This window comes from Hippopotamus amphibius, chromosome 5 (assembly GCF_030028045.1).
Source record: "Hippopotamus amphibius kiboko isolate mHipAmp2 chromosome 5, mHipAmp2.hap2, whole genome shotgun sequence".
NCBI classification, from domain to species: Eukaryota; Metazoa; Chordata; class Mammalia; order Artiodactyla; family Hippopotamidae; genus Hippopotamus; species Hippopotamus amphibius.
In genome coordinates this window covers 34,579,193-34,604,080 of record NC_080190.1, presented here as the reverse complement: position 1 = coordinate 34,604,080, position 24,888 = coordinate 34,579,193, and the positions used below count along the sequence as shown (strand labels likewise).

The window sequence follows — 24,888 nt, the reverse complement described above, 5'->3', positions numbered from 1 at the left end:
TAAACAGCAAGCAAAGATTTCAAAGAAATGCAAGAACCTAGCCATGTAGGTTTAGTTTCACAGATCCTGACTTTCTGTCTCATAAGTTCAGTCTGACCATGTCCACAGCTGGTGAAATTGTTCTTATCATGGGGTACAATTCTTTCACTGTCAAAGAGCCTTGTGGCCTGCATGTCCTTCATCACAGGAACGAATGTGAGGACCACTCCATCCAAGAGTTGTACTCACTGCATCTCTCTTTTTTTTTTTTATGTACCTAACAATAGAGCTTTTTTTTTTTTTGAGAACTTTTATTGAGGTACAGTTAACAGACATTAAACAGCATATAATTAGAGTGTACAATTTGGTATCCCAGTCTCCAAATTCATTCCCCCCCAACCCTCCCAGCTTTCCCCACTTGGTGTCCATGTGTTTGTTCTCTACACCTGTGTCTCTATTTCTGCCTTGCATTTCCTCTTTCATAGTTGTTAGCATTTGCCTTATGTATTGAGGTGCTCCTATATTGGGTGCATATAGATTTATAATTGTCATCTCCTCTTCTTGGATGGATCCCTTGATCTTTATGTAATGTCCTTTCTTGTCTCTTGTAACATTTTTTATTTTAAAGTCTATTTTATCAGATATGAGTATCGCTACTCCAGCTTTCTTCTGATTTTCATCTGCATGGAATATCTTTTTCCATCCCCTCACTTTCAGTCTGTATGTGTGCCTAGGTCTGAAGTGGGTCTCTTCGAGACAGCATGTATATGGGTCATGTTTTTGTATCCATTCAGCCAGTCTGTGTCTGTTGGTTGGTGCATTTAGTCCATTTACATTCAAGGTAATTATCAATATGTATGTTCCTAGTACCATTTTCTTAATTGTTTTGTTGTTGTTTTTGTAGGTCCTTTTCTTCTCTTACATTTCCCGCTTAGAGAAGTTTCTTTAGCATTTGTTGTAGGGCTGGTTTGGTGGTGCTGAATTCTCTTAGCTGTTGCTTGTCTGTAAAGCTTTTGATTTCTCCATCGAATCTGAATGAGATCCTTGCTGGGGAGAGTATTCTTGGTTGTAGGTTCTTCCCTTTCATCACTTGAAATATATCATGCCACTCCCTTCTGACTTGCAGAGTTTCTGCTGAGAAATCATCTGTTATCCTTATGGGAGTTCCCTTGTATGTTATTTGTTATTTTTCCCTTGTTGCTTTTAATAATATTTCTCTGTCTTTAATTTTTGTCAATTTGCCTACTATATGCCTTGGCATGTTTCTCCTTGGATTTATCCTGCCTGGGACTCTCTGCACTTCCTGGACTTGGGTAGCTATTTCCTTTCCCATGTTAGGGAAGTTTTCAACTAGAATCTCTTCCAATATTTTCTTGGGTCCTTTCTCTCTCTCTTCTCCTTCTGGGACCCCTATAATGCGAATGTTGGTGCGTTTAACATTGTCCCAGAGGTATCTTAGGCTGTCTTCAGTTCTTTTCATTCTTTTTCCTTTATTCTTTTCCGCATCAGTGATTATCACCATTCTGTCTTCCAGGTCACTTATTTGCCCTTCTGCCTCTGTTAATCTGCTATTGGTTCCTTCTAGTATATTTTTCATTTCCGTTATTGTGTTGCATATCTCTGTTTGTTTGCTCTTTAATTCTTCTAGATCTTTGGTAAACTTTTCGATCTTTGCATCCAGTCTTTTTTCAAAGTCCTGAATCATCTTCACCATCATTATTCTGAATTCTTTTTCTGTAAGGGTGCCTACCTCCTCTTCATTTAGTTGTTTTTCTGGGACTTTATCCTGTCCCTTCATCTGGTACAAAGTCCTCTGCTTTTCCATTTTCTCTATCTTTCTATGGAAAATACTGCTGATACTGCTTGATACTGCTGTCTGCCCTCTTGTGGAAGAAGCTATCTAGGAGGCTTGTGGGTGCTTCCTGATGGGAGGGACTGATGGTGGGTAGGGCTGGGTGGGTGGAGCTCAGTAAAGCTTTAATCTCCTTGTCTGCTAATGGGTGGGGCTGTGTTCACACCTTGTTGGTTGTTTGGCCTGAGGCCACCTAGTGCTGGAGCCCACAGGCTCTTTGGTGGGGCTAATGGCGGACTCTGGGAGGGCTCACACCAATAAGCACTTCCCAAAGCCCCTGCTGCCAGTCCCCCTGCCTCCTCGGCGAGCCACAGCTGCCCCCCACTTCTGCAGGCAACCCTCCAACACCAGCAGGTAGGCCTGGTTCAGTCTCCTATGGGGTCACTGCTCCTTCCCCCTGGGTCCTGGTGAGCACATTTTTTTGTGTGCCCTCCAAGAGTGGAGTCTCTGTTTCCACAAGTCCTGTGGAGGTCCTGCAATCAAATCCCGCTGGCTTTCAGAGTCTGATTCTCTGGGGATTCCTCCTCCTGTTGCTGGACTCCCAGGTTGGGAAGCCTGATGTGGGGCTCAGAACCCTCACTTTAGCGGGTGGACTTCTGCAGTATAACTGTTCTCCAGTTTGTGAGTCACTAACCCAGCATTTATGGGATTTGATTTTAACGCAATTGCGCCCCTCCTACCATCTCATTGCGGTTTCTCCTTTGTCTCTGGATGTGGGGTGTCTTTTCTGGTGAGTTCCAGTGTCTTTCTGTTGATGATTGTTCAGCAGTTAGTTGTAATTCTGGTGTTTTGCAAGAGGGAGTGAGCGCACGTTCTCCTACTCTGCCATCTTAATCCTATTGCCTGCATCTCTTGTTCTTTATAAATTCAGCTGCCACTGCACCCAAACCATTCCTCTGACTTTGTCTTTTCCTCTCAAGCACTGACTAAACAAAGAGCACAAATTCGCAGAGATATTTGAAGTCACTATGAGAGATAAAGTGTCCGTACCGATAGAGGATTGTGGAAGGGTCAAAAGGTCATTTGGTCTAGCTTTTGACTTGCAGCACAGCGAAGCATGGGGTTGTTTGATTTATTTTTAAAATTCCAAGTATGCTGGGGTTTTTTTTAAGTGTTTATATACCACACAATTTTTTTTAATTAATTTATTTATTTATTTATTATTTTATTGTCTGTGTTGGGTCTTTTTTTGTGCACGGGCTTTCTTTTTAGTTGCGGTGAGTGGGGGCTACTCTTCGTTGCGGTGCACGGGCTCCTCGTTGCCATGGCTTCTCTTGTTGTGGAGCTCAGGCTCTAGGCGCGTGGGCTTCAGTAGTTGCAGCACGTGGGCTCAATAGTTGTGGCTCATGGCTCTAAAGTGCAGGTTTTTAATGGTTGTGGCACATGGGCTTAGTTGCTCCATGGCATGTGGGATCTTCCTGGAGCAGGGATTGAGCCCGTGTCCCCTGCACTGGCAGGCAGATTCTCAACCACTGTGCCACCTAGGAAGCCCCACCACACAATTTTTATAGGTGTACTATATTCTAATTTTCTTTTTACTACTTGAAGTTTCTTACATTTTTCCTTCCCCAAATTTATTTCCTTTCTCAAAAATGACTAAATTGTGTTGCCAGAATCATTGTTGTAATACTTCCTAAATATTTATTGTCATTATGATGTGTTTTGATACTCAGGAGGAAAATACCATAAAGTGTTCATTTTGTTGAGACATAACTTAATAAATTATACAGACTACAGTAATTTAAAAAGTGTTCATTTTGCTACTTTTGATTTTAATTTTGCTACATTGTCAATTTCAATGCCTCTCACCTTTCCCCATCCCAAGTCCCTTCCTAAGGAGCCACATGCAAAAAACTCTTCAGAGCAGTGAGACACCACGAAGATCATAGGTACAACCTTCCCCAGAAGTAAAGTAACTTCCCCAAGATCATGGACCTGCTTCAGTGGCAGGGCTCCACTCCTCAGTGACCTTGACCAGGACTGTTCTATGACTTCTCTGCACTTGAGACTCCCTAGCTGTGAAAGAGACATAACCAGGCCTGACTCGCAGGGTTGCGGTGTGATTAGCAGTAAGGCGCACAGTGTCTTCCGCACACTATCTAGAAGGTAGCTGGTCTCTGGAGGTGGTGGTTGTCATTGGTGAATGGGCCAGCAGGACAGGGGAAGGTTCTTTGTTGCCCCTTCCCTTACTTCCCTGGGGCTCTCCAGATGCCCTCCCCTTTCTTGGTCACCTGGCCCTTGTTTCCTTGCTTGCCCCGCCACCCCAGAGAACATCCGGGCTCCTCACAGGAGGGCCCACACACCCCGAGGGGATGTCAACATGTGCCGGGGAGTGTGCAAAACCCCAGAATGAATACGGCCCCTCACTCTGGCCCCGCACCTGTTTTACTCGGGAGAAAATCCATTGTTACATCATTGTGTAGAGGGCAAAATTCACAAAGTTTTAAGATAAAGCATAAAAATGCACTAGTCCAATTTGTGCATCTTTGCAGTTTTGGTTACTTCAGAGAAAAAAACGTAGAAGCCCCATAGCTGCTGTGTACTGAGCATTTTCTCTGGACAGGACACTCTACTAAGTATGCAAATATAGATTATCTCATTTAATCCTAACCACGACCCTTTTAGAGATGAGGAAGAAGTGGTGAGAGAGGTTGAGTAACTTGTGTGAGGCTGCATTGCAGGGAACAGGGTTTAAACCCCAGAGTCTACAGTCTTATTAAACACTACTTTATCCTGTCTTCTCTGATGATGGTCTTGGAAGATACATTTTCATCTCAAAGTAGCCCTCCTGAATGTCAGCTGAAGGAATTACTCTCTAATGGTACAATTGTAGAAGTGGGAACAGTTTGGAAGCAACTCTGGTTTCATTGGTGCCTTTAAATTACGCTTCCTGCCCTGGAGCCAAGTCTGCACGGTGTGCATTTATTTCCTCATTCAGCAAATATCTGTGAAGTTCCCGCTGTGCACCGGGCAGGAAGGATCCAGGGAGTGGTGGGACCAGGAGTGAGAAAGAGAAGCCATAAAACATGATTACCATCATAATCTGTTTCCCATTTAATCCTCAGATTAACCCTGTGAGTTCCTATCATTGCACCCATTTTGTAGATAAGAAAACTGAGGACTCTAGAAGGTAGATGTTAAGTCAAAGCTCATACAGCTTGTAAACAGTGCTGCAATGAACATTATGGTACATGTTTCTTTTTGGATTATGGTTTTCTCTGGGTATATGCCCAGTAGTGGATTGCAGCACTATTTACAATAGCCAGGACATGGAAGCAACCTAAATACCCATCAACAGATGAATGGATAAAGAAGATGTGGCACATATATACAATGGAATATTACTCAGCCATAAAAAGGAATGAAATGGAGCTATATGTAATGAGGTGGATAGACCTAGAGTCTGTCATACAGAGTGAAGTAAGCCAGAAAGAGAAAAACAAATACTGTATGCTAACTCATATATACAGAATCTAAAAAAAAAATGGTACTGATAAACCCAGTGACAGGGCAAGAATAAGGATGCAGATGCAGAGAATGGACTGGAGGACATGGGCTTGGGGGGGCGGGGGGTGAGGGGGAAGCTGGGACAAAATGAGAGAGTAGCATAGACATAGATACACTACCAACTGTAAAATAGATAGCTAGTGGGAAGTTGCTGTATAACAAAGGGAGATCAACTTGATGATGGGTGATGCCTTAGAGGGCCAGAACAGGGAGGGTGGGAGGGAATCGCGGGAGGGAAGGGATATAGGGATATATGTATAAATACAGCTGATGCACTTTGGTGTACCTCAAAAGCTGGTACAAGAGTGTAAAGCAATTATATTCCAATAAAGAGCTTAAAAAAAAAAAAAAGCTCATACGGGCAGGAATTGATCCTAGACAGTTATGACGCTACAGCTCAGGCTCTTGGCCATTCTTTCATCTCTCCAAACTATGTGATTAGGTCCTGAAGCACTTTCTTTTCACGTAATTTTTCAAAATCTTTCTGGTGCAGAATCAAATGGGTGTGGGTGTGATTTTGTGGTCATTCTGTAATAATCATGCAGGTCTCGTCACATGTGCCTACAGAGATAAAAACTTTGCTATCATTGCCTGCAATGCTATTATTCTAACGGTGTTAAAAATGCTAGTAGGTCTTCTGTACTGGGTTACAAGGGAGTAGCAGGACTTCAAAATAAACATTAATAGGGATGGAAAATGTTGAGTTCCCTTGCTTGTAGTTTTTGGCTTATTTATTTTCATTTTATGGGAACAGGCCTATCAACTCTAAATGCATCTGGCTCTAGCAGAGGAAAAGAAAGGAAAAGCAGGAAGTCCATTTTTGGCAACAATCCGGGCAGAATGAGCCCTGGGGAGACAGCGTCATTTAACAAAACATCTGGAAAAAGTAAAGTCACCTTCTGACAATACTTTGCTTGATTCTGCATGCTGGAGGATTCCGATATTTCACTAAGCACTTCCCTGGAACTTTTTAAATCATTTTTTATTTTCATGAATGTTCATATTATCTAAATGTGGTATAAATATTTTTTAAATTGTGAAATTACCCTCTTAACTTCCTAAAAAATAGCATTTCACTGAAGATGTTCTAACAGTAATGTTTGCCTCAAAAGTAAAAATTAGAGCTACCTTGAAACCTAGTGGTTCTTGGAACTGACTCTTCAGCATTATAACTCCAGAAGATATATCCATTTTATTTCTAATTACTCTTTATTGTCAAAGTAATAAATTCTCATAGTTAAAAAACTCAAACAGTACAGAGTATTATTAAAGTTTCTTTCCACTCTCAGAGTCCCAGTTCTATTCCCCAGAGGTAACCAGTTAAGTTTATTGTGTTTAGTTCAAGAAAAATAAGATCCTTTTTAAGATAATCCAAATGGGATATAACTGAACATAACTTGTATAACTTTTATACTTGCTATAACTTTTCACATAGCTTTCTGTGCATATAATCTACCTTAGCCTCTTTAATGCCTATGGTATTCTGTTGCGTGGATAGGCTGTCATTTACTTAACCGCTTTCTCACTGGTAGAACTTTTGGGTTGCTTTACAGGTTTTTTGTTGCTTCCCCCCCCCCCCCCCCGCTATAAAAAACACTGCTAGAGTGAACATCCTTGCACATACATTGTTGTGTATTTGTGCAAATATATCCACAGGACAGATGGGGTACTGGGGCATAGGACTTTCAAGCTTTTAATTTAAACTGTTATTGTTACAGTCATTTTAAAACTCAATAGCAATCCTTTTTTTTTTTTTTTTTTTTGGAAGCTCTAATTGGCTTTATTGACTTGTGGATGGGTAGCATCCCATTTAGCAAGTAGAAAGGCGCACCCTCAATAGCTATCATTTCATCTCAAGGTGGTGGACTAACTCACAAATAACACTCAAGATGTATCCCGATGTGTGATGTGTTGTGATTGCTTCCTGGGATGTTGTTCAGGTTTCTCTTTCTAAAATATTTAAAGTTTTCTGCACTAATCTGAGGCTAATCTTTGGGGGGTTTAGGTTCCTGTGAAGGAATGCGACAGGCCTGGGAGGACTCTCCTTCCTCCGTCAACCCAACCACGTCCCTCAGCGCTATCATTAGAACTCCCAAATGCTACCATATCTCCTCGCTGAATGAAAATGCCGCCAAACGTCTGTGTCGCAGGTATTCTCAGAAACTGATCCAGCACACCGCCTGCCAGCTGCTGAGGACGTACCCGGCTGCCACCCGCATCGACTCATCCAACCCCAACCCCCTCCTGTTCTGGCTCCATGGGATACAGCTCGTGGCACTCAACTACCAGACAGATGGTAATGGGCCTGCTTTACCCGGAGGGGTGCCTCCTCCCCTTGCTCCTTGGCCTCTTATATCTCAGCAAACGTAGTTATACAAAAAACATGTTTTAAAGGGGGCAAGATTCCCAGCTGGGGCCTGTGTGAGGGTAAAAATACAGATGACAGAGAACAGAAGCGAATTAGATACTGAATCGTGCCCTTGACTTTCCAGAGTTAAGGTGATAGAAAAGAATCTTCAAGGAGCCCCTACTAGTCTCCTGGTCTTGCCCCCTTTCTAAGCATTTTTTAAACATAAGACTGCTCTTGATAGGGCTGCGGACAGTTCATTTTTAAAGATCTGTTAGAGTAGAGATTTCCAAACACCCGTTACTAACTGTCTTGCTAATCTCTTGTTCTTACAGTGAAAAAGTAGGGTCTCTCAAGACACTGTGCAAGTTAATACCATTTAGCTTCTCACCCCTTTGAGAGTGAAATGGAGATTAACGGTCAGTGCTCTAAGAGCCGCTGACACAAAGGAAGCAAGTCTGTGAATGACATGCACCGAGAAAGTAGTGTTTGTGCTTCTCCATGGTCCTAGGATAACAGATGAGGCCGAAAACTCCAGAGTACAAGCTACCTTTTATGGCATGTTCTGTGCACCAAGCACCATCTCAATGCTTTTTTTTTTTTTTTTAATATTTATTTATCTATTTATTTGGCTGCGCCAGATCTTAGTTGTGGCATGCGGGATCTCCGTTGCGGCAAGCGGACTCTTAGTTGTGGCATGCATGTGGGATCTTGTTCCCTGATCAGGGATCGAATTTGGGGCCCCTGCACTGGGAGCACAGAGTCTTAGCCACTGGACCACCAGGGAAGTCCCACCATCTCAATTCTTGACCGCTATTTCCTCATTTAATCTTTGAAACCATCCTAAGAAGTGGGTACCTTTATGATCCCCATTTCTCAGATGAACAAACCAAGACATAGAGCATTAAGTTGCTCAAGGTCACAGAATGACTTGTAATAATAAATTCAAAGACTCTAGGAGTTTAGAGAATACAGTGTTTTGGTTCCACTTAGACGTGGGGTGAGGTGGGGAGCTACAGCAGATGAAGGAAGAGCAGGTAAGGAACTTCCTAGCTTATTTTAAAACCAGAGTCTTCTCTTTGAGCAGTCAAGCACCCTTCTCCTTCCTCTCACGTGAACTGAATCAGATCCTAACCAACCGTGCTGACCATGGACCACAGCTTAGCCTTGTCTGCAGCCAAGGTCAAACCACAGCTGTAGCTCTGGGACCAGCTAGCCACCTGGCACTGGCGCCACCAGAGCCCATTTGTGGCTGATCCTGGTTAGAGACATCAGTCATGTTTTCTTGCCTTTGTTATACAGCAATTCTTTAAATTGAAATTGAGTAAGATAATGCAGGTGAAATACCATACTTAGCATAGTGCCTGGAGCACAGACAGCATTCCACAAACATTAGCTATCATTAAGTGCCTTTGATAAGTTATGAAAACAGAATGATTTGGACTCGCAAGTGGAAATAATAGTGAAGTATTTTCAAAGCTGTAAAAATTTCTCTTCAGTCTGTCCCAAGTGGCTTGTGGGTTTATATCTCTGGCCCTGTCCATAGCCTCTTGTCCACAGGCGCCCTTGGTTGAGATGATACTGAAATATTTTAAGTGAACTGAAATAACTAGCAAAATGGCTTTCTTAAGGAAATAGAAACGCACTTGGTTTGGGATGTGTCCTTTCTCCCAAAGTGCCGAGGCTGGTGCAGACACACTGGCTCCACTGATGGCAGAGGGAGCCACAACTGAAAGGGACATGGGTGTGGCCCCTCCTTGGGCCTCCCCGAGGTCTGGAAGCACACACTGAGGCTGCAGCTTGGCTTCAATCCCCCTTGAAGGCTCTGCCTCTTGCCCAAATCAAGCTGGGAGTGCATGTTCCAGCTGTTCCACTTGGGAGAGGCAGGAGGCTGTGTTCATCCTCAAGTTTCTCTACATAATCTTCAAGCCCAGGAGGGGATGCTGCCATAGAACCTCTCTTGATTCAATGCAGCAAGAGCAATGATTAAACATCTCTCACGCTGGACATGCAGTTTCAGTGTGTCCATCTGCAAAAATGACCTTCCTTCCCGCACACTGGGGGTAGAGCCCGGTCAATCCCTTGCACACAGTAGGTGCTCAATAAATGCATGTTGCACTGAGCTAACAAATTGTCTCGATGAGCTCCACTGCAGTCTGAACCTATAGTTCTTGATTTTTGGCCCAGATCCCTTCTAGGTATTGCTATGTGAATTTCAAGTCCAAATAGACAAGAGTCAACATTGGAATCTCTATTTTTTAATTTTCGTAAAAGAATTCCTGGGTTAGGGCGTGCTTGATTTTCCTTGAAGCACCCCAACCAAATAACAAAGAAATCCCTCCCAGTGCCCCTCTAACCTCCCGATATGTTCCGTGGGTCATCTGCATTACATTTCCTGAATTTGAGGGGACGCTGGTCCCCCAAAGAGGTGTCCGGGGACTTAGGGTCACCTCTTCCCAGGATTTCTAATGGCTCCAGCAACTCCGAGGAGGGTCTGCAGTGACCTGGAACCAGTAGTAGCCCAGGTCTACGCTCAATAAAACCAACTCTTAAATTTGGAAACTGACTTGAGCCTGGTAGGCAGACCCTGGTTATTGCAGGCAACAGCCCCTCAAAGTTCTTTCCATCTGGGGCAGAATGATTCTTTCCTCATGTCCCAAGACCTACACGTATGTAGAAATGCAGCCCCAGTCAAAAGAAAAACTTCTGTTAATATTTATTATGCTTTCCTGACGGATCGTCACACCCTTTCTGATGACCTTTCCATCCCCAGATATAGGGATAAGGATTATGAGAATGGTGTCCACTTAATACAGGTTTTTTAAGGAATGAAAGGACCTAAAGGTGAGGATGTGCTTGATCTGCCATCCCATGCACTGACTGGGAGGGGTGATGGGCTTACATAGATCCATGCACATTCTTTCACTTGGTTAAAACAGAGGTTTTGAAACTATAGCCCTAGATGAAGTTCTGGGACCACCCTAGGGGACAGTAGGAGGGCTAGATTTAAGGTCCTACCTTTATTCCAAACTGGGCAGCTCCACGTGGATCTGTTTTACATACCAAATCACCAAATGAGATTTTAGATAAGAAAAAGTGCTTTGAAGATTTGGAAAGCTACGAAGATAGATAGTGCTAAAGAAGTCAGACTTCAAACCCAAATGAGTGTTGACATCATAAACATAATCTAATACTGCTGTTTATTGAGCATCTTTTATGTGCCAAATGCTGGGGTAGGGATTTTTGCGCGTGATCTCACTTACATTTCTGACGCCTCCGTGAGTTGTACATTATATGGCTCTGCCGTTAAGATTAGGAACTGTGGGGCAGGCGGACTGAGTTTGAACCTTAACATTCACCTCTTACCAGCTATGTGCCTTGGGCTTTTTCTCATCTATAAAAATGAAAAAGTTAAAAGAATCTACCTCATGGGTTATTGAGAGGCACTAATATGTACAGGTTCTTAGAAGGGGTTTGATAGATACATAGTAAGAGTGCATAAGTGTGAGCTGCTGTCATTTTCTTAGCAATATTCTATGTATCCATTTCATACATACCTATTCTTCATGAGCTACTTTGCTTCACTTTTTGAACCATCCTCACCCACATCTGCGTTCCTCTGTCATAGAGTAGCCTGAGAAGAGAATTTTCTCCTACTGCAGGCAAGACAATTGGCCTCAGTGAATCAGTCACATTGGGACTGGAAGGGACCTGGGAGACGGGGTCCAGTGCACTAATTTTATAGATAAGAAGATGGAGGCCTAAGGAGCTTTGATATGTGTCTAAGACATCTGACCCCAGAAATTCCTGCACACGATCCCGGCCAACCCCACGTATGGAGAAAAATTTTACACAGGAGATGAGGAGGGGCCAGCTTCTCATTGCTCTGTGGCGTTTACTTACCACACCTTTCCTTGATGCTGGTCCCTGTGTCAGAGTTCATTCTGCACGTGGGAGGAATTTATCAGAGGGAACACTTGTCAGGTGTGTCCCATAAACTTTTTGCTCCTTCGGAATGCAACTCTTCTTACAGACTTGTGCGATCAAATGAGCATTTGAGGTGTAAGAGCCCCAACACAGTGCAGGGATCCAACCATTCATCAGACAACTCTGCCAAATAAAATTTGGCCACAGGAGACTGGAAGCTGTTTTGAGGGTTCCCAGAGTGTATTATTGAGGGGATTGTGGACATAATGTGAGTCACATGTGATAATGATTTTTTTCATATTTAACTACAATTTAAAAATAGAGGTAGAAATACTGCAATTTATGAGTTGAAATTGAGATTTCAAGGAAAAGATATGTTTTGCTGGCTCTTTTCCTGGTCTTTCTTGGATTCTTAAGATTTTATCTTACGTTTGAAAGAATGGGTCGTACAGTTGACTGCAGGGTTCGGTGTTTGGGGATAAGAAAATGCCATTATGCCTTTCTAAAATTCAGTATAAAATGAGGTATTTCAAAGTTCATTTTTGGGAAGGATATTGTAAATTTTAATTTGCAAAAGGATTTTTTAAGTGGCAGGACTTTTTAAGCGGCTCCTAAGTTAGAGTGAGAACACGGGGTGTATCCCGTAGACAGTGAGCTCCATGAAGACAGGGATTCAGTGTCTTATTTCCTGCTGTATCTCTGGTGCCTAACACGAGCTGGCACATGATAGGCACTTAATCTATGGAGTGAGTGGATGCTTAAGCTTAGGGAAAATCGTTCAAGTCAATTTGTAAGATGACACTTAAGCGACAAAGTAACAAGTGATGTTGATTATTTTGCAGATCTCCCTTTACATTTAAATGCCGCCATGTTTGAGGCCAATGGTGGCTGCGGTTATGTTCTGAAACCCCCAGTTCAGTGGGAAAAGAACTGTCCCATGTATCAGAAGTTTTCTCCCTTGGAGAGAGACCTGGACAACATGGAGCCTGCCGTCTATTCTTTAACTGTGAGTCCAGCCCCCATGGTCCCAACATAATATAGGAAGGTGTTTAAGCCCTCCTGAATATGAACTGCTTTTGAATTCAAAGCATTGTAAATGTCACAATTCTGTTGGTGCAGATTTAGTTCCCCAAAGAATTTCTTTACTTCTCAGAAAGCAGCGGCTGAGGTTTAGGTATGCAGTCACCAGGCGCTCTGTTTGCCAGAGCCCAGTAGGTGGAGTTGAGCTCTCTGCTACCACCTCCATACTGACGATGGTAATTCTGTCTTCCAGGGCCCTCAGAATCATAACAATCAGTGCATCCCATAAAAGCTGAGCTCCTTCTTAGAGCAGGTCATCTTAAACTCTAATAAGCTCTTACAAAAGGTAAAACAGGCATCAGTATACAAATCAGTCAAATATCTTTCCTCCTTACAGTTTGACCTTTGTCTTTCCTGGCCTTTCCTTATTCCTTTTATTGCCTAATTAACTAATTGTCAAAACTCCACAGACTGCCCTTAACACGAGTCCTGGTAGCTCATTACACAATTTTATTTCCAACTACTCTCGCTCCTTCCTAGCTGAGAAAAAATAAATAAATAAAATAAATCAAAAACAAACACTGAATGGGTGATAGAAAAGATAGGGAGCGATGAAGTTATCCCTCTGTCCATCTCTAGATCTTGTCTGTTTCTCTCCAAAAGAGGACTGCCAAGCAGCCTCTGCTCACAACACCTCAAAACCTTGGCAGATCCCAACTCAGAGATTTTGCTGCCACCAAACTGCTTTTTCTCTTTCCCTAAGACAGTAGAGCTGTAGCTCCTTTTCCGTGTGACCATTTTCACGAGACTTGAGTATAGCTTCATGTTGACAGAAGGCTATGAATTTTTAACAACATTCCCTGTGACTTGCTCCAGAACTTAACTATTCAAGAAAAAGATTCTGAAGTTGTAAAAGATATACCTAAAACACTTTGAACAGAATGTTAATAACACGTTTGTGGTTTCATATATAAGGTCTTCTTTTTTCCCAACTTCTTGACAAACTTAATTTCATCTTAATTGCATGGTTTTTGAAGATATTTGAACATGTTGACAGTTGAAAGGTTATAGTTAGGTGAATGCTGTTGACAAAACAGACTTGCCCATGATCCCAGTCACGCAGTTACCTGATTATGATAACTTCCCCTTTTCTAGCAGCTTTATTAATCATTTTCCTGGTCCATTCCAGAAGGGTTCTTTGTCTTTCTTTGTGGAGGGAAGTGATGAGGCTCAGAGGTGACACCTCTGTCTCTTCTGCATCTTCAGTGACTTTGATCCTTTTTCCCCCTCAGATTGTCTCTGGGCAGAACGTGTGTCCGAGTAACAGCACGGGAAGCCCATGTATCGAGGTCGACGTCCTTGGCATGGCCCTGGACAGCTGCCACTTCCGCACGAAGCCCATTCACCGCAATACTCTGAACCCCATTTGGAATGAACAGTTCCTCTTTCGGGTTCACTTTGAAGATCTCCTGTTTCTTCGTTTTGCCGTCGTGGAGAACAACAGCTCGGTGGTAACCGCTCAGAGAATCATCCCCCTCAAGGCTCTAAAGCGAGGTAGAATCAAATTGTCAAAAGTTCATAATCATAGTAGCTGAGTGATGGATGCCCTGGAGTTCATTACACGCTTCTCTCTATTTTTGTGTATGTTTGAAATTTTCATATTAAAAAGTTAAAATAAGAGGCAGAAGCAAATAATGCAAGTCTGAACACTGAGCATGTCTCAAAAGACGTTTTTCTTTTACATTATTCTAAAATCCACAGTTATTGACCATGTCTCTTATAAAGTGCAGCCTCTCCCACTGCTGATGTCGGAAGGGGCGGTCGTTGTGCTCCTGTCCCCATACATCCCTCCCTCCCCAAAAGCACCCACCGCTCCCCTGGCATGTTTAAAGCAGGGATTGACGTGAGGAGAGGAAACTGAGAACAGGGAGGGTTGGGGTGTGCTAGTGGCATCAGTGGGTCAAGGCTGGAGTTGGTGCCTGGTGGGAGTCCAGGGTGGAAAGCCAGGGGTGGGTTTGGGTGCAGAGCAGGGAAGGTGGAGAATTCTGAGCAAAGGACAAAGGTGTTGGCTTGTTGTGTGGGCTCTGCCCTGACCCTCAGGGGAAACACCAGCTTGTTGCACTTGTCCAGAATGTGCACTGCTTCTCAAACTTTGATGTGCAGTTAAGGCACCTGGGCTCTTGGTAATAAAATGCAGATCCTGATGCAGTGGGTCTGGGGCTTGAGATTCTGCCTTTCTTACAAGCTCCAGGGATGCTGACCCTGCTAGTCTTTGAGTACCAGGGTTCTAGTACAAACTTCCTTCCACAACCACACTCAAAACTGCCAGCCTCTGAGCTCCACCAGCATGCTAGAGTCTCATACTTCTTGGTTTTTTCCTGTTTCTTTTCTCCATTGTGCAAGTAGTGCGTGGTCACTGTATTGGTCTGCTAGACCTGCATAACAAAATACCACAGACTGGGTGGCTTATACAACAGAGGTTTATTTTGTCAGTTTTGGAGGCTAGAAGCCCAAGATCAAGATTTCAGAAAGTTTGCTTTCTTCTGAGGCCTCTCTCCTTGGCTTGCAGATGGCCGCCTTCTTGTGTCCTCACAGGGCCATCCCTTGGTCTGTGTGCACAGCATCTGGTGTCTCTTCGTGTCTGCCTTCCAATCTCCTCTTCTTATAAGGACGCTGGTCATATTGGATTAGGACCCACCCTAATGACTCATTTTAACCCCATCACCTCTTTAAAGACCCTATCTCCAGATACAGTTGCATTCTGAGGTACTAGGAGATAGGGCTTCAACATATAAATTTTAGGAGGACACCATTCAGTTCATAACAGTTATTACAGAAATATGACAAAGTACAGAGAAGCAAAAACAACTTTTAAAAATTATCCATTTTTCTATCTCTTCAAAATAGTTACTTTTGGTATATATCTTTTGCAGGCTTTACTTCTCTACCCATATATACACATATTAGTGTACAGTATGTATTTTGAACAAGTAAGCTTCCTACTAATCTTCGTGCTTTGCCACTTACTGGTGTTCACTTACTAACATATGTAGTGAACAACTTTGCAGGTTACTAGCTATACATCTTCATTACCACTTTTAAGAGCTGCATATTATTCCATTTTATACTTGTACAAATACACACCATAACTTATCTAACCAACTCCCTATTGTTGGAATACTTTATTATCACTAAAGCTGTTCTAAAGTGGAATATTTGTAGAACTATAGTTGACTTGATTAAAAAAAATGATCAGGTTTTCCTTCTATATTTGGTTTGAGTTTAAAGTTTTTGGGTTTTTTTTAATTAATTTATTTATTGGCTGGGTTGGGTCTTCGTTGCTGTGTATGGGCTTTCTCTAGTTGTGGCAAGCGGGGGCTACTCTTCATTGCAGAGCACGGGCTCTAGGCGTGTGGGCTTCAGTAGTTGCAGCATGTGAGCTCAGTCGTTGTGGCTCGTGGGCTCTAGAGCACAAGCTCAGTAGTTGTGGCTCACAGGCTTAGTTGCTCCACGGCACGTAGGATCTTCCCGGGATTGAACCTGTGTCCCCTGCATTGGCAGGCGGATTCTTAACCACTGAGCCACCAGGGAAGTCCCTAAAGTTTTCAGTTTGAGTTTAAGTTAAAAACAGTCCTTGGACAAGTTAACTACCACTAGGTGGCCCCAAACTGTCCCCAGGGGCAGCACTCTCCTGAGGAAAAGGTGTCAGTTGTCACCCCTGCCCATCTTAAGGTCTCATTTCTCCCTGTCGTTTACTGGCCTCCCTGGAGGGTCTTCTTTGTAGACCTCTGCAGTGCGTGGCTAACAAGCTTTTCCCAATTCTGCATTATTCCAGGATATCGACATCTTCAGCTGCGAAACCTCCACAGTGAAGTCTTGGAAATCTCTAGTTTATTCATAAACAGCAGGAGGATGGAAGAAAATTCCTCTGGCAATATTATGCCGGCCTCTTTGGTAATTAAGTTCTATTTCACTCAGCTTCTTTGTAGGGATTGCTATGCTGAAGGCAGGCTTTCTTTTGGTCCAGGAATGTGGTCCGTTTGAGTTATTGATTAGGTAGCTACGGAAGTAATAATAACAATAATGGCTGACCCTTGACACTTTCTAAGCACCTTACATATATACTAACTCACTTAATCCTCTCAATAACTTCATGAAATAACTATTAGTATCCTCTCCATGTTACAAAGGAAGGTAAGAGCTGAGTACACCTGAGGTCCCACTGCTATAAACCCAAGTTCATCTAGTGCCAAAGCCCATACTCTAAACAAATACGTTATAGTGCCTGCCAGGGAAGTGAGCCAAAAATAACAACAGGGGGGAAAGGCTAATTACACAAAGCCTGCTAGGAAGCATCTTGATATTTCTAGAAAGTTTAGGTCAGACCAGGAAAATCCTTTGCTTCTTCAGCAGTCCAGGGGCAGATGTCACAGGCGAGCAGGTTCGGGTGAGCAGCCATACGCTGCTGGAGACACAGAGCGGTGCAAGCATAGCATTCCCCCGGCACCTGGGGAGACCGCACCGTGCTCTCGGGAGTGGGAGAGGAACACCTCAAGAATGGCTGCCACTGCAGAAGCTGTGGTTTAACAAGCTCCCCAGGTAGGGTCCATCCATTGAAGTTCGAGAACCATTGGACTAGCGCTCACCCCAGTAATGCAGGGTTGTTTATTTAAACAGGAACTCTGCTTTCATTAACTGGTTGATTCCACTATACTTGCTCTTTAAAAATTCATTTAGAAGGGTGTCCATCGATTGCCTGTTTACACGTTTAATAATTGATTCACAGTTTCATCAGTCTTTTTTTTCCCAGCCTTTATTGCAATATAATTGCTTTACACTGTTTTGCCAATTTCGTGTGTACAACAAAGTGAATCAGCTGTATTTATACATATATGCCCATATCCTCTCCCTCTTGAGCCTGCCTCCTACCCTCCCTATCCCACCCCTCTGTGTAATCACCAATCAAGTTGATCTCCCTGTGTTACACAGCAGCTTCCCACTAGCTATCTGTTTTACATTTCGTAGTGTATCTATGTTAATGCCCCCCCCACCCCCCATCCTCAAGTCCATTCTCTAAGTCTGTGTCTTTACTTCAGTGTGGTCCTAACACCCTTTGGAAAGGCACCTTCTCTACTCACAAGGGCGCTGGCTTGGCCACTGCTGCTTCCACCTAGGAATAGCCCTGCTTTCTCCTCTGCTTCTCTTTCCCTCACCTCGACAGTTTCTTCTCTCTCTCTGTCCCTCACCTTGTTTTCCTAGGTTCTCCTCCTTTTCCCTTCAATGAGTGATCGAGGTTCAGCATGGCACTTTGGCCAACGTAGAGGAGGTATTGCCTCTGCCTGGTGCAGAGGACAGGGAAACAGGGACGGGGCTGCCTGGTACCTAAGAGCAAGAATTGGATGCTTTCGGAAAGGCAAGGCAGAGAGCTTAGTGTCCGATTCTGTGTTGGTTGCCCTCAATACCTATTAGAGCTGAAGATCCCACACATGCCGTGAATCAACAGTTCTTCCTCACAACACTTCTGACACCAAATGTGTGGTGTCTTCTCGACACTACTTCTCCAACTCTCTGATGCTAGCTTGGCATCCTACAGTTCAGTTCAGCTCTGACACTGTCTACCTGGGGTGAGCATCAGATCCCACACGTTCAGGGCTCAGTCCCACAGCACGGTCCCCACTGCAGATGCCAGCTGCACGTCCCAGGTTGTCACTGGTACTTCTGACCAACTAGGTATAAATTCAGAAGTTTCCCACAACCCCCTCCTTAGGGCCGGTAGTTTACTAGAATGACACAGAATGGCTCAGGAAAATGCTTTACTTACTATCACCAGCTTATTATAAAGGATACAACTCAGGAACAGCCAGTGGAAGAGATAGATAGCGTGAGGTATGGGGGAGGAGGAGCAGAGCCTCCAGGCCATCTCTGAACACACCACCCTCCCAGTATCTCCATGTGTTCAACAACCCAGAAGCCCTCAGAATCCCATCTCTTAGGGGGCTTTATGGAAGTTTCCTTGCACAGGCATGATTGAGTAAATCATTGGCCGTTGGTGATTAACTTAAACTCCAACTCCTTTCCCCTCGCCTGAAGTCAGAAGTTCCAACCATCTAATCATGAGTTGGTCTTTCTGATGACCAGCTCCCATGCTGAACCCAACTAGGGACCTCCAGCTGTAAGTCCTGTTACTAGCATACAGAAAACACTAATTACTCCAGAGATTCCAAGGGGTCTAGGCGATGTGTGCCAGGAACTATGAGCAAAGACCAAATATCTATTTTTAATTATATCACACCACACCATCCTTGGTATATCCCAGGCAGCAGTGTCCTTGCTTGGTAAATATGTGTTCTTTGACCTTGGAAGTCATCACCCTCCATTGCTCAAGACAGTAACTGAAGATCATCCTGGACTTCTCCTTCTCTCTCATGGCCCCATGTAAGACTTGATAAGTCTGTCTCCTTAGTATCTTTCAAATCCATTCATTTTTACCTGCCTCTGCCATCTTAACTCTCATTCATTGTCACCTGGCTTGTGGAGGGGTCCTTACTGGTCCCACTCCCCCTGAGCTTGACCCCCTCCATATGTCCTCCTTTAGGGCCTTTTAGATAGTTGTATCTAAAACTCAAATCTGACCGTGTCACTCTTCTGTTCAAATACCTTCCTCAGCTCTCCGTTGCTCTCAGGATGAAGGTGATGTGTGGACTGGGCAGAGACTCTGGGAAAGCAAAGACCTCATGGGTCATTTAAAAGGGCAGCTGCTACCCTGCTCTCGGCTCCAGCTGCTTGTTTTGCCAGATCTTCTGGTTTTCAAGAGTATCAGAACATCTGGATTTGCATAACTCCTTCAACTTTTTAAAAATATAGTGCAGGCTAAGCCATACAGTTAAAATGCATGCATTTTATGGTATGCAAATCATGCCTTCATAAAACTGAGTAAATAATAAAAACATATTGTACAAGCATAACAAAACAGCCAACCTCTCCTCCCCCACACCAAAAAAAGACAAAGTGCATGCTAAACAAAACACTTAGGCAGCCTTTTCCCCTCCATCACCTCACCGAATTCATTGAAGTTCCCAGAATGCCCTGCTTTAGGCCACCTCTAACTCTCTGCACACAGGCTGCACCAATATTCGGGGTGTTCTTGCCCCACTCTTTATCTGCTAAGTCACCCTGGGCCTTTAAGATTAGTTCAGATGATACTATTTTCAAGAGGCTCTCTGATTTCCTCCAAACCTGGGTTTCCAAGGAACTTACCAAGCTTCTTACAATTGTCTACTTTCTCTTCTAGGTGTTCTATTCACCTGGGATCCCTTAAAACCAGGGATAATGGCTCCCTGAATCCCCAAGGCAGACATAATGTCTGATTCATTGTCAGCTCTCCATCAATGATTTTGTATTTTAAATGAATGAATGTATCTTAATATACAAACTGCTCAAAGACCTGAGAGTTTCACACCGCCCCAACCCTTCCTAACAGAAATACTCTTTGTATTATAATTATTTGAGTGCCTGGACAGCAAGCTCCCGAAGAATATTTTATTTATCATCTTATCCAGAATTCTAGCGCAGAGCCCTGAAGAGAGATGGAATTCAATAGACAGTGCTGAATGTCAGTTCATAAGTAAGGACCGACACACATTTCAGATAACATCAGTCCTCTCTGATGGAAAGAGACACTGTTGTTTAAAGTAAATTAACACTCTGGTGGTATGCTGCTAAATATTCTTAATAGCTATTAAGGAAGATGCCCCATTGCCTATTCAACCACAAAAAGATGCATCTGGTTATAAAAGGATGCTCTCGTTTTGCATTTACGTGTCCCTGTACATACTTCTAAGAACTAGCATTTCTGTATCAGGGTAGCCTAGAGACAACATGAGAATGTAAAGAATTAGAAACCATCTGATCTTCCTTGACAGATGTTTAATACAGAAGAAAGAAAATGTCTGCAGACTTACAGAGTCACGGTACATGGGGTCCCAGGTCCAGAGCCCTTCACTGTTTTCTCTATAAATGGAGGCACCAAGGCAAAGCATCTTCTCCAGCAAGTAAGTTCCCTGAGCCCGTGGTCAATATACAGTTCTCCTTTGACGAGAATCTCTGTGCACAGGTTAACATTTTGCCCAATATTTTACAATTGACTTAGAGTCAGAGAAGGCAGCTCAAGTGTCAAATTTCATAGATGATCAAACAGAAGCTACTACCAAGGGATTGGGCGGGGGGGTTGTTTTTTAAATCAGTCAATCCATGAACTTTGGTGTCTACTATCATAAAGCACTGTTGGGGTTTTGGAGACACTATAAACTATGACGATGTAAAGTAAGGAAACATTTTCACGGACCACCCATAAAAAGCAGCACATTACTGTCATTCCAAGTGAGTAATCACAAGGCTGTAAAGCTGGACTGGGGAGGGAGTGACGCTGGTCCTCTCACGGAGGTAACAGTGTCAACTGATCTGCTCCTGGAAGCTTCATGCCCTGAATTATTCCTGTAGTAGTAGCTGCCTTGCCCCACACAATCCACAGCCCCGCATCAACCACAGACCAAGGGCTGGGGTGAAGGGAGCAGAGTCTTCCTGAGAATCGTCTGCCCCCATCACCCCATCCCCAGTTCATTCTGCTTCTCCGAGTGAGATGCAGCAGTGCCAAGTGCGGATGATTCTGGTCATTGCATCATTGTGGGGGTGGGGGGGTGGTTGGTGGTGGTGGGCAGAATGCCTGAGGAGAAAGGTGTTTGCTTAATACAAGCTGGATGGTGGCAGCCTTCTCTGGTCACTCACTTCAAGTTCAGCCTTCGTCAGTAATCTGGACAATAGAAAAAAGTGTGAAAGAATACATCAGTAAGAGAAACTGTCGTGATGGCTAGTGTTTACTAAGTTCTCCTAATGTGTCCTGGTTATGGTTAACGATCTTTGCCTCAGTCATAAATGAAACAGAATTAAGAGGTTGCTACTCTTACTGTTCCCACTGTATAGATAGGGGAACTGAGTCTCCAAAGGGTCAAATATCTTGCCTAACACCTCACAGCCAATAAATATTAAAGGCAGACCTCACATCCAGGTCTGTCTGGCTCCCCAGCCTGGTCTCAACCACTCCAACTGCCAGGGTCAGTAGCCAATAAAGAAAACAGGCCTCTAGGCACACTGTCAAGAGTTTATTGAAAGGAGAATTCCCAGGAACTTAGATCAGATGAGATTAGAAGATGATTAAGTATTGCCAACAGAAGACAGAAGAGTGGGAGATTATCTTGGTAAAAACTGGACTAGGTTCTTCACCCTGGGTCCTGTGTTACAAGATTACGAAGAGCTAAGTTCATAGATTGAAAAACCTAAATTTTTTAACTCAGTAAGAGCTCTCATTCCAGCAGTGGGAAAAATAGTTATGCTGTCTGGGGATTATGAATACATTGTGCCATTGCCCAGAATGAACATAAACAATCCTTTTTGGATTGGACTTAAGGGAATTCTTAGATCTTCTGAAAAGAGTTATGTGACACTGCAGGGTAGGTTTCACTTGTAAATTGCACATCAGACCTGTCTGAACCCCGGTGAAGATAGAATTGTTCTGAATTAAAGCTTTTGCCCACTCTTCAGAGGTGTGCCTAAATTTGCCTTTGCTTTTTCTTTAGATTCTGATAACTGATCAAGACACCAAACCTATTGCCACAGACTATTTTTTAATGGAAGAAAAATATTTTATATCTAAAGAGAAGAATGAATGCAGGAAACAGCCGTTCCAGAGAGTCATTGGTCCAGAAGAAGAGATCATGCAGATTTTAAGCAGCTGGTTTCCAGAAGAGGGATATGTTGGCAGGATCGTCTTAAAAACCCAACAGGAAGTAAGTATGTCCTGCGGCAGCCTACATAGTAGCAGCTCATATGTAACTCACCACCTCACCACTAGCCACTACCCTCAAATTCAGAATTTCTTATCATTACAGCTTGGTTGTTCTTCTTCTTAAGTAAGTGTGGAGAATTGATTTTATTCTTTTGCACATATTCAGAATGTTAACTCTAAGTTACAGAAATTCAGTCTAAAAATCATCCCTTAGGAAACAAAGGGAGAAGGAACTCAAAGGATTCCTTAAGCAGGTCATCAGCGGTGCATCCAGTGTTTTATCTGTATGTGTGAGGACGTGGTTGTGAGGGTCACAGTACTGAGCGATGAGAGACCTGTAGGCATTTTGCGTTTCAGGGTTAGTTGCCTTCCCGTTAATGCCTGTTCAAGTTTTAGCTAATAAAAGGTTCTGTGCTAATATGTGAAATAACAGTATTTCTTTGAAAATATTCCATAACTTCACACAAAGAAAGAATAACCTCTCAGCTTTGGTCTGAATTGGTAACAAATTATGTTGTGTTCACTAATATTCCCGTGATCATTCTCATAAAGGAAACAATATGACCACCTGTCGACTCCAGATTGGTGGGCTCCTGATGGGGTTTGCTGATGGAGCACTTTTTTTTTTTTAATAAATTGATAGGAGCCGACTAACTTACTGCCGTTTTTTTAAGATGACATATAAGGTCATTACACAAATAATCATGCCTCATGAAAAGTCGATAATGGAGCAGTTGAATCAATTCAACAATTTGATTAAACAAATATTTACTGAGCACCTAATTATGTGCCAAGCCCTATTCTAGGCACATGATCTGCCTCTTTTGGGGCATGTAATAGAGCTGGGCTGGTAAAATGCCCGTTGCTGGTCCATGCTTGCTGGGACACAGTAGAGACGATAAAGAGCCCATTTTCAGCATGATAGTGTTACTTTTTCGCTCTCTACCTACCTGTGAACATGGCCTGCAGCCTCTATAGAACTCCAGCATTCCTTTGGGAACCAGAGCCACTGCCTTCCCTCCTAACCTTGCCTTACATGATAAAAGGACACTTCCTTTAAGTAAAGAAATGTAATTGTCTCCCTAGGGTCCTCTCTCCATCAGACATACAAATTGCTAAGACAGAGGAAAAGCGATCCTAATAATAATAGCTTTATGAGAAAATATAGGGCTTAGCTGGACTTTTTAAAATAATTTTTAAAAAATTTTTAATGGTTTATTTTATTTATTTTTGGCTGCGTTGGGTCTTCATTGCTGCACGCGGGCTTTCTCTAGTTGCGATGAGCAGACACTACTCTTCATGTGGTGCACGGGCTTCTCAGTGCGGTGGCTTCTCTTGTTGCAGAGCACGGGCTCTAGGCACGCAGGCTTTGGTAATTGTGGTAATTCACAGGGCTGAGTAGTTGTGGCTCACAGGCTTAGTTGCTCCTCGGCATGTGGGATCTTGGGGTTCGAACCTGTGACCCCTACATTGGCAGGCAGATTCTTAACCACTGCACCACCAGGGAAGTCCTTAGCTGAACTTTTGAAGCCATCTTTAATTTCTCTCTAAATTTTTTTCCTATTTCTAATTGTCTTTATCACATGTAAAAAAGTATCCTATGAGTGACAATTTCAGTGAAGAAGTGAATTTTTTAAGCCATATATTTGCATCATGACTTACTGCGTTTAACGCTTTCAAGCACCCACTATTTTGAATGATCTCATAATGGAAACCATTCTACACAGAGGAAATAGGTTCAGAGAGGTTAAATTACGACAGGGTGAGAAGTAGACAGAACTCAAGTCTTATGGCTTCCAGGTCAGTGTTCTTTCCACCACCCCACACTGCCCAAGCTGGAGCTGAGTCAGTCCCTGCGGCTCCTCCATGGGCAGCACCATGGGAGGCAGTGGGAGACAGCAGGAGGAAACGTGGGCAGCGTGCTTGAGAGTTGCGATGGGACTTCATCACATGGTTGGAAGGACCGGGAGGTTAGGGATGCCCCATATGCAATTTATAATGTATATAACAACAGGCAGTAGAGACAGTGGGAATGAATGTTTAATAAATGCTGGTGGAACAGAAGCATTTTGAGAAAAGGAGGATAAATTAGAGGGGAAGCATTTTCTGACGAATACAGCAAGTTCTCCTTTATATGCCTGTGTTGGGAGGAGAGTTTTGAAATGACTGAACTATATCTCAAAAGATAACAAATCATATTTCATGTATCTAGGCTTACAGGCTGCACAGTGACACTCCACACAAATTTACTGATTGACTAAATGAATTCAGCACTTATTGAATGCAAGCAGACACTGGCATAGGTGATAGATTTGGGCTATAAGTATTTCCATTTAGTTACTTTGTGGAACTAGTAAGATATGTAAGCCATGTGCCTATGTATTAAAAGTCCCCAAGCTGCTGTCTGTGACCTCT

The 24,888-nt window shown here is 43.2% G+C and overlaps 1 protein-coding gene across 1 annotated transcript in view; it reads left to right on the top strand.

The window, feature by feature from the left end:
• Positions 1-24,888, top strand: part of PLCE1 (phospholipase C epsilon 1) — a 308,646-nt gene that overhangs the window by 269,287 nt on the left and 14,471 nt on the right. The window contains exons 22-28 of the mRNA XM_057737203.1: positions 6,093-6,224; positions 7,344-7,634; positions 12,455-12,618; positions 13,925-14,186; positions 16,468-16,586; positions 20,555-20,683; positions 22,265-22,474. Coding sequence (XP_057593186.1) covers positions 6,093-6,224; positions 7,344-7,634; positions 12,455-12,618; positions 13,925-14,186; positions 16,468-16,586; positions 20,555-20,683; positions 22,265-22,474 — 1,307 coding nt within the window. The remainder of the gene's footprint in view (positions 1-6,092; positions 6,225-7,343; positions 7,635-12,454; positions 12,619-13,924; positions 14,187-16,467; positions 16,587-20,554; positions 20,684-22,264; positions 22,475-24,888) is intronic.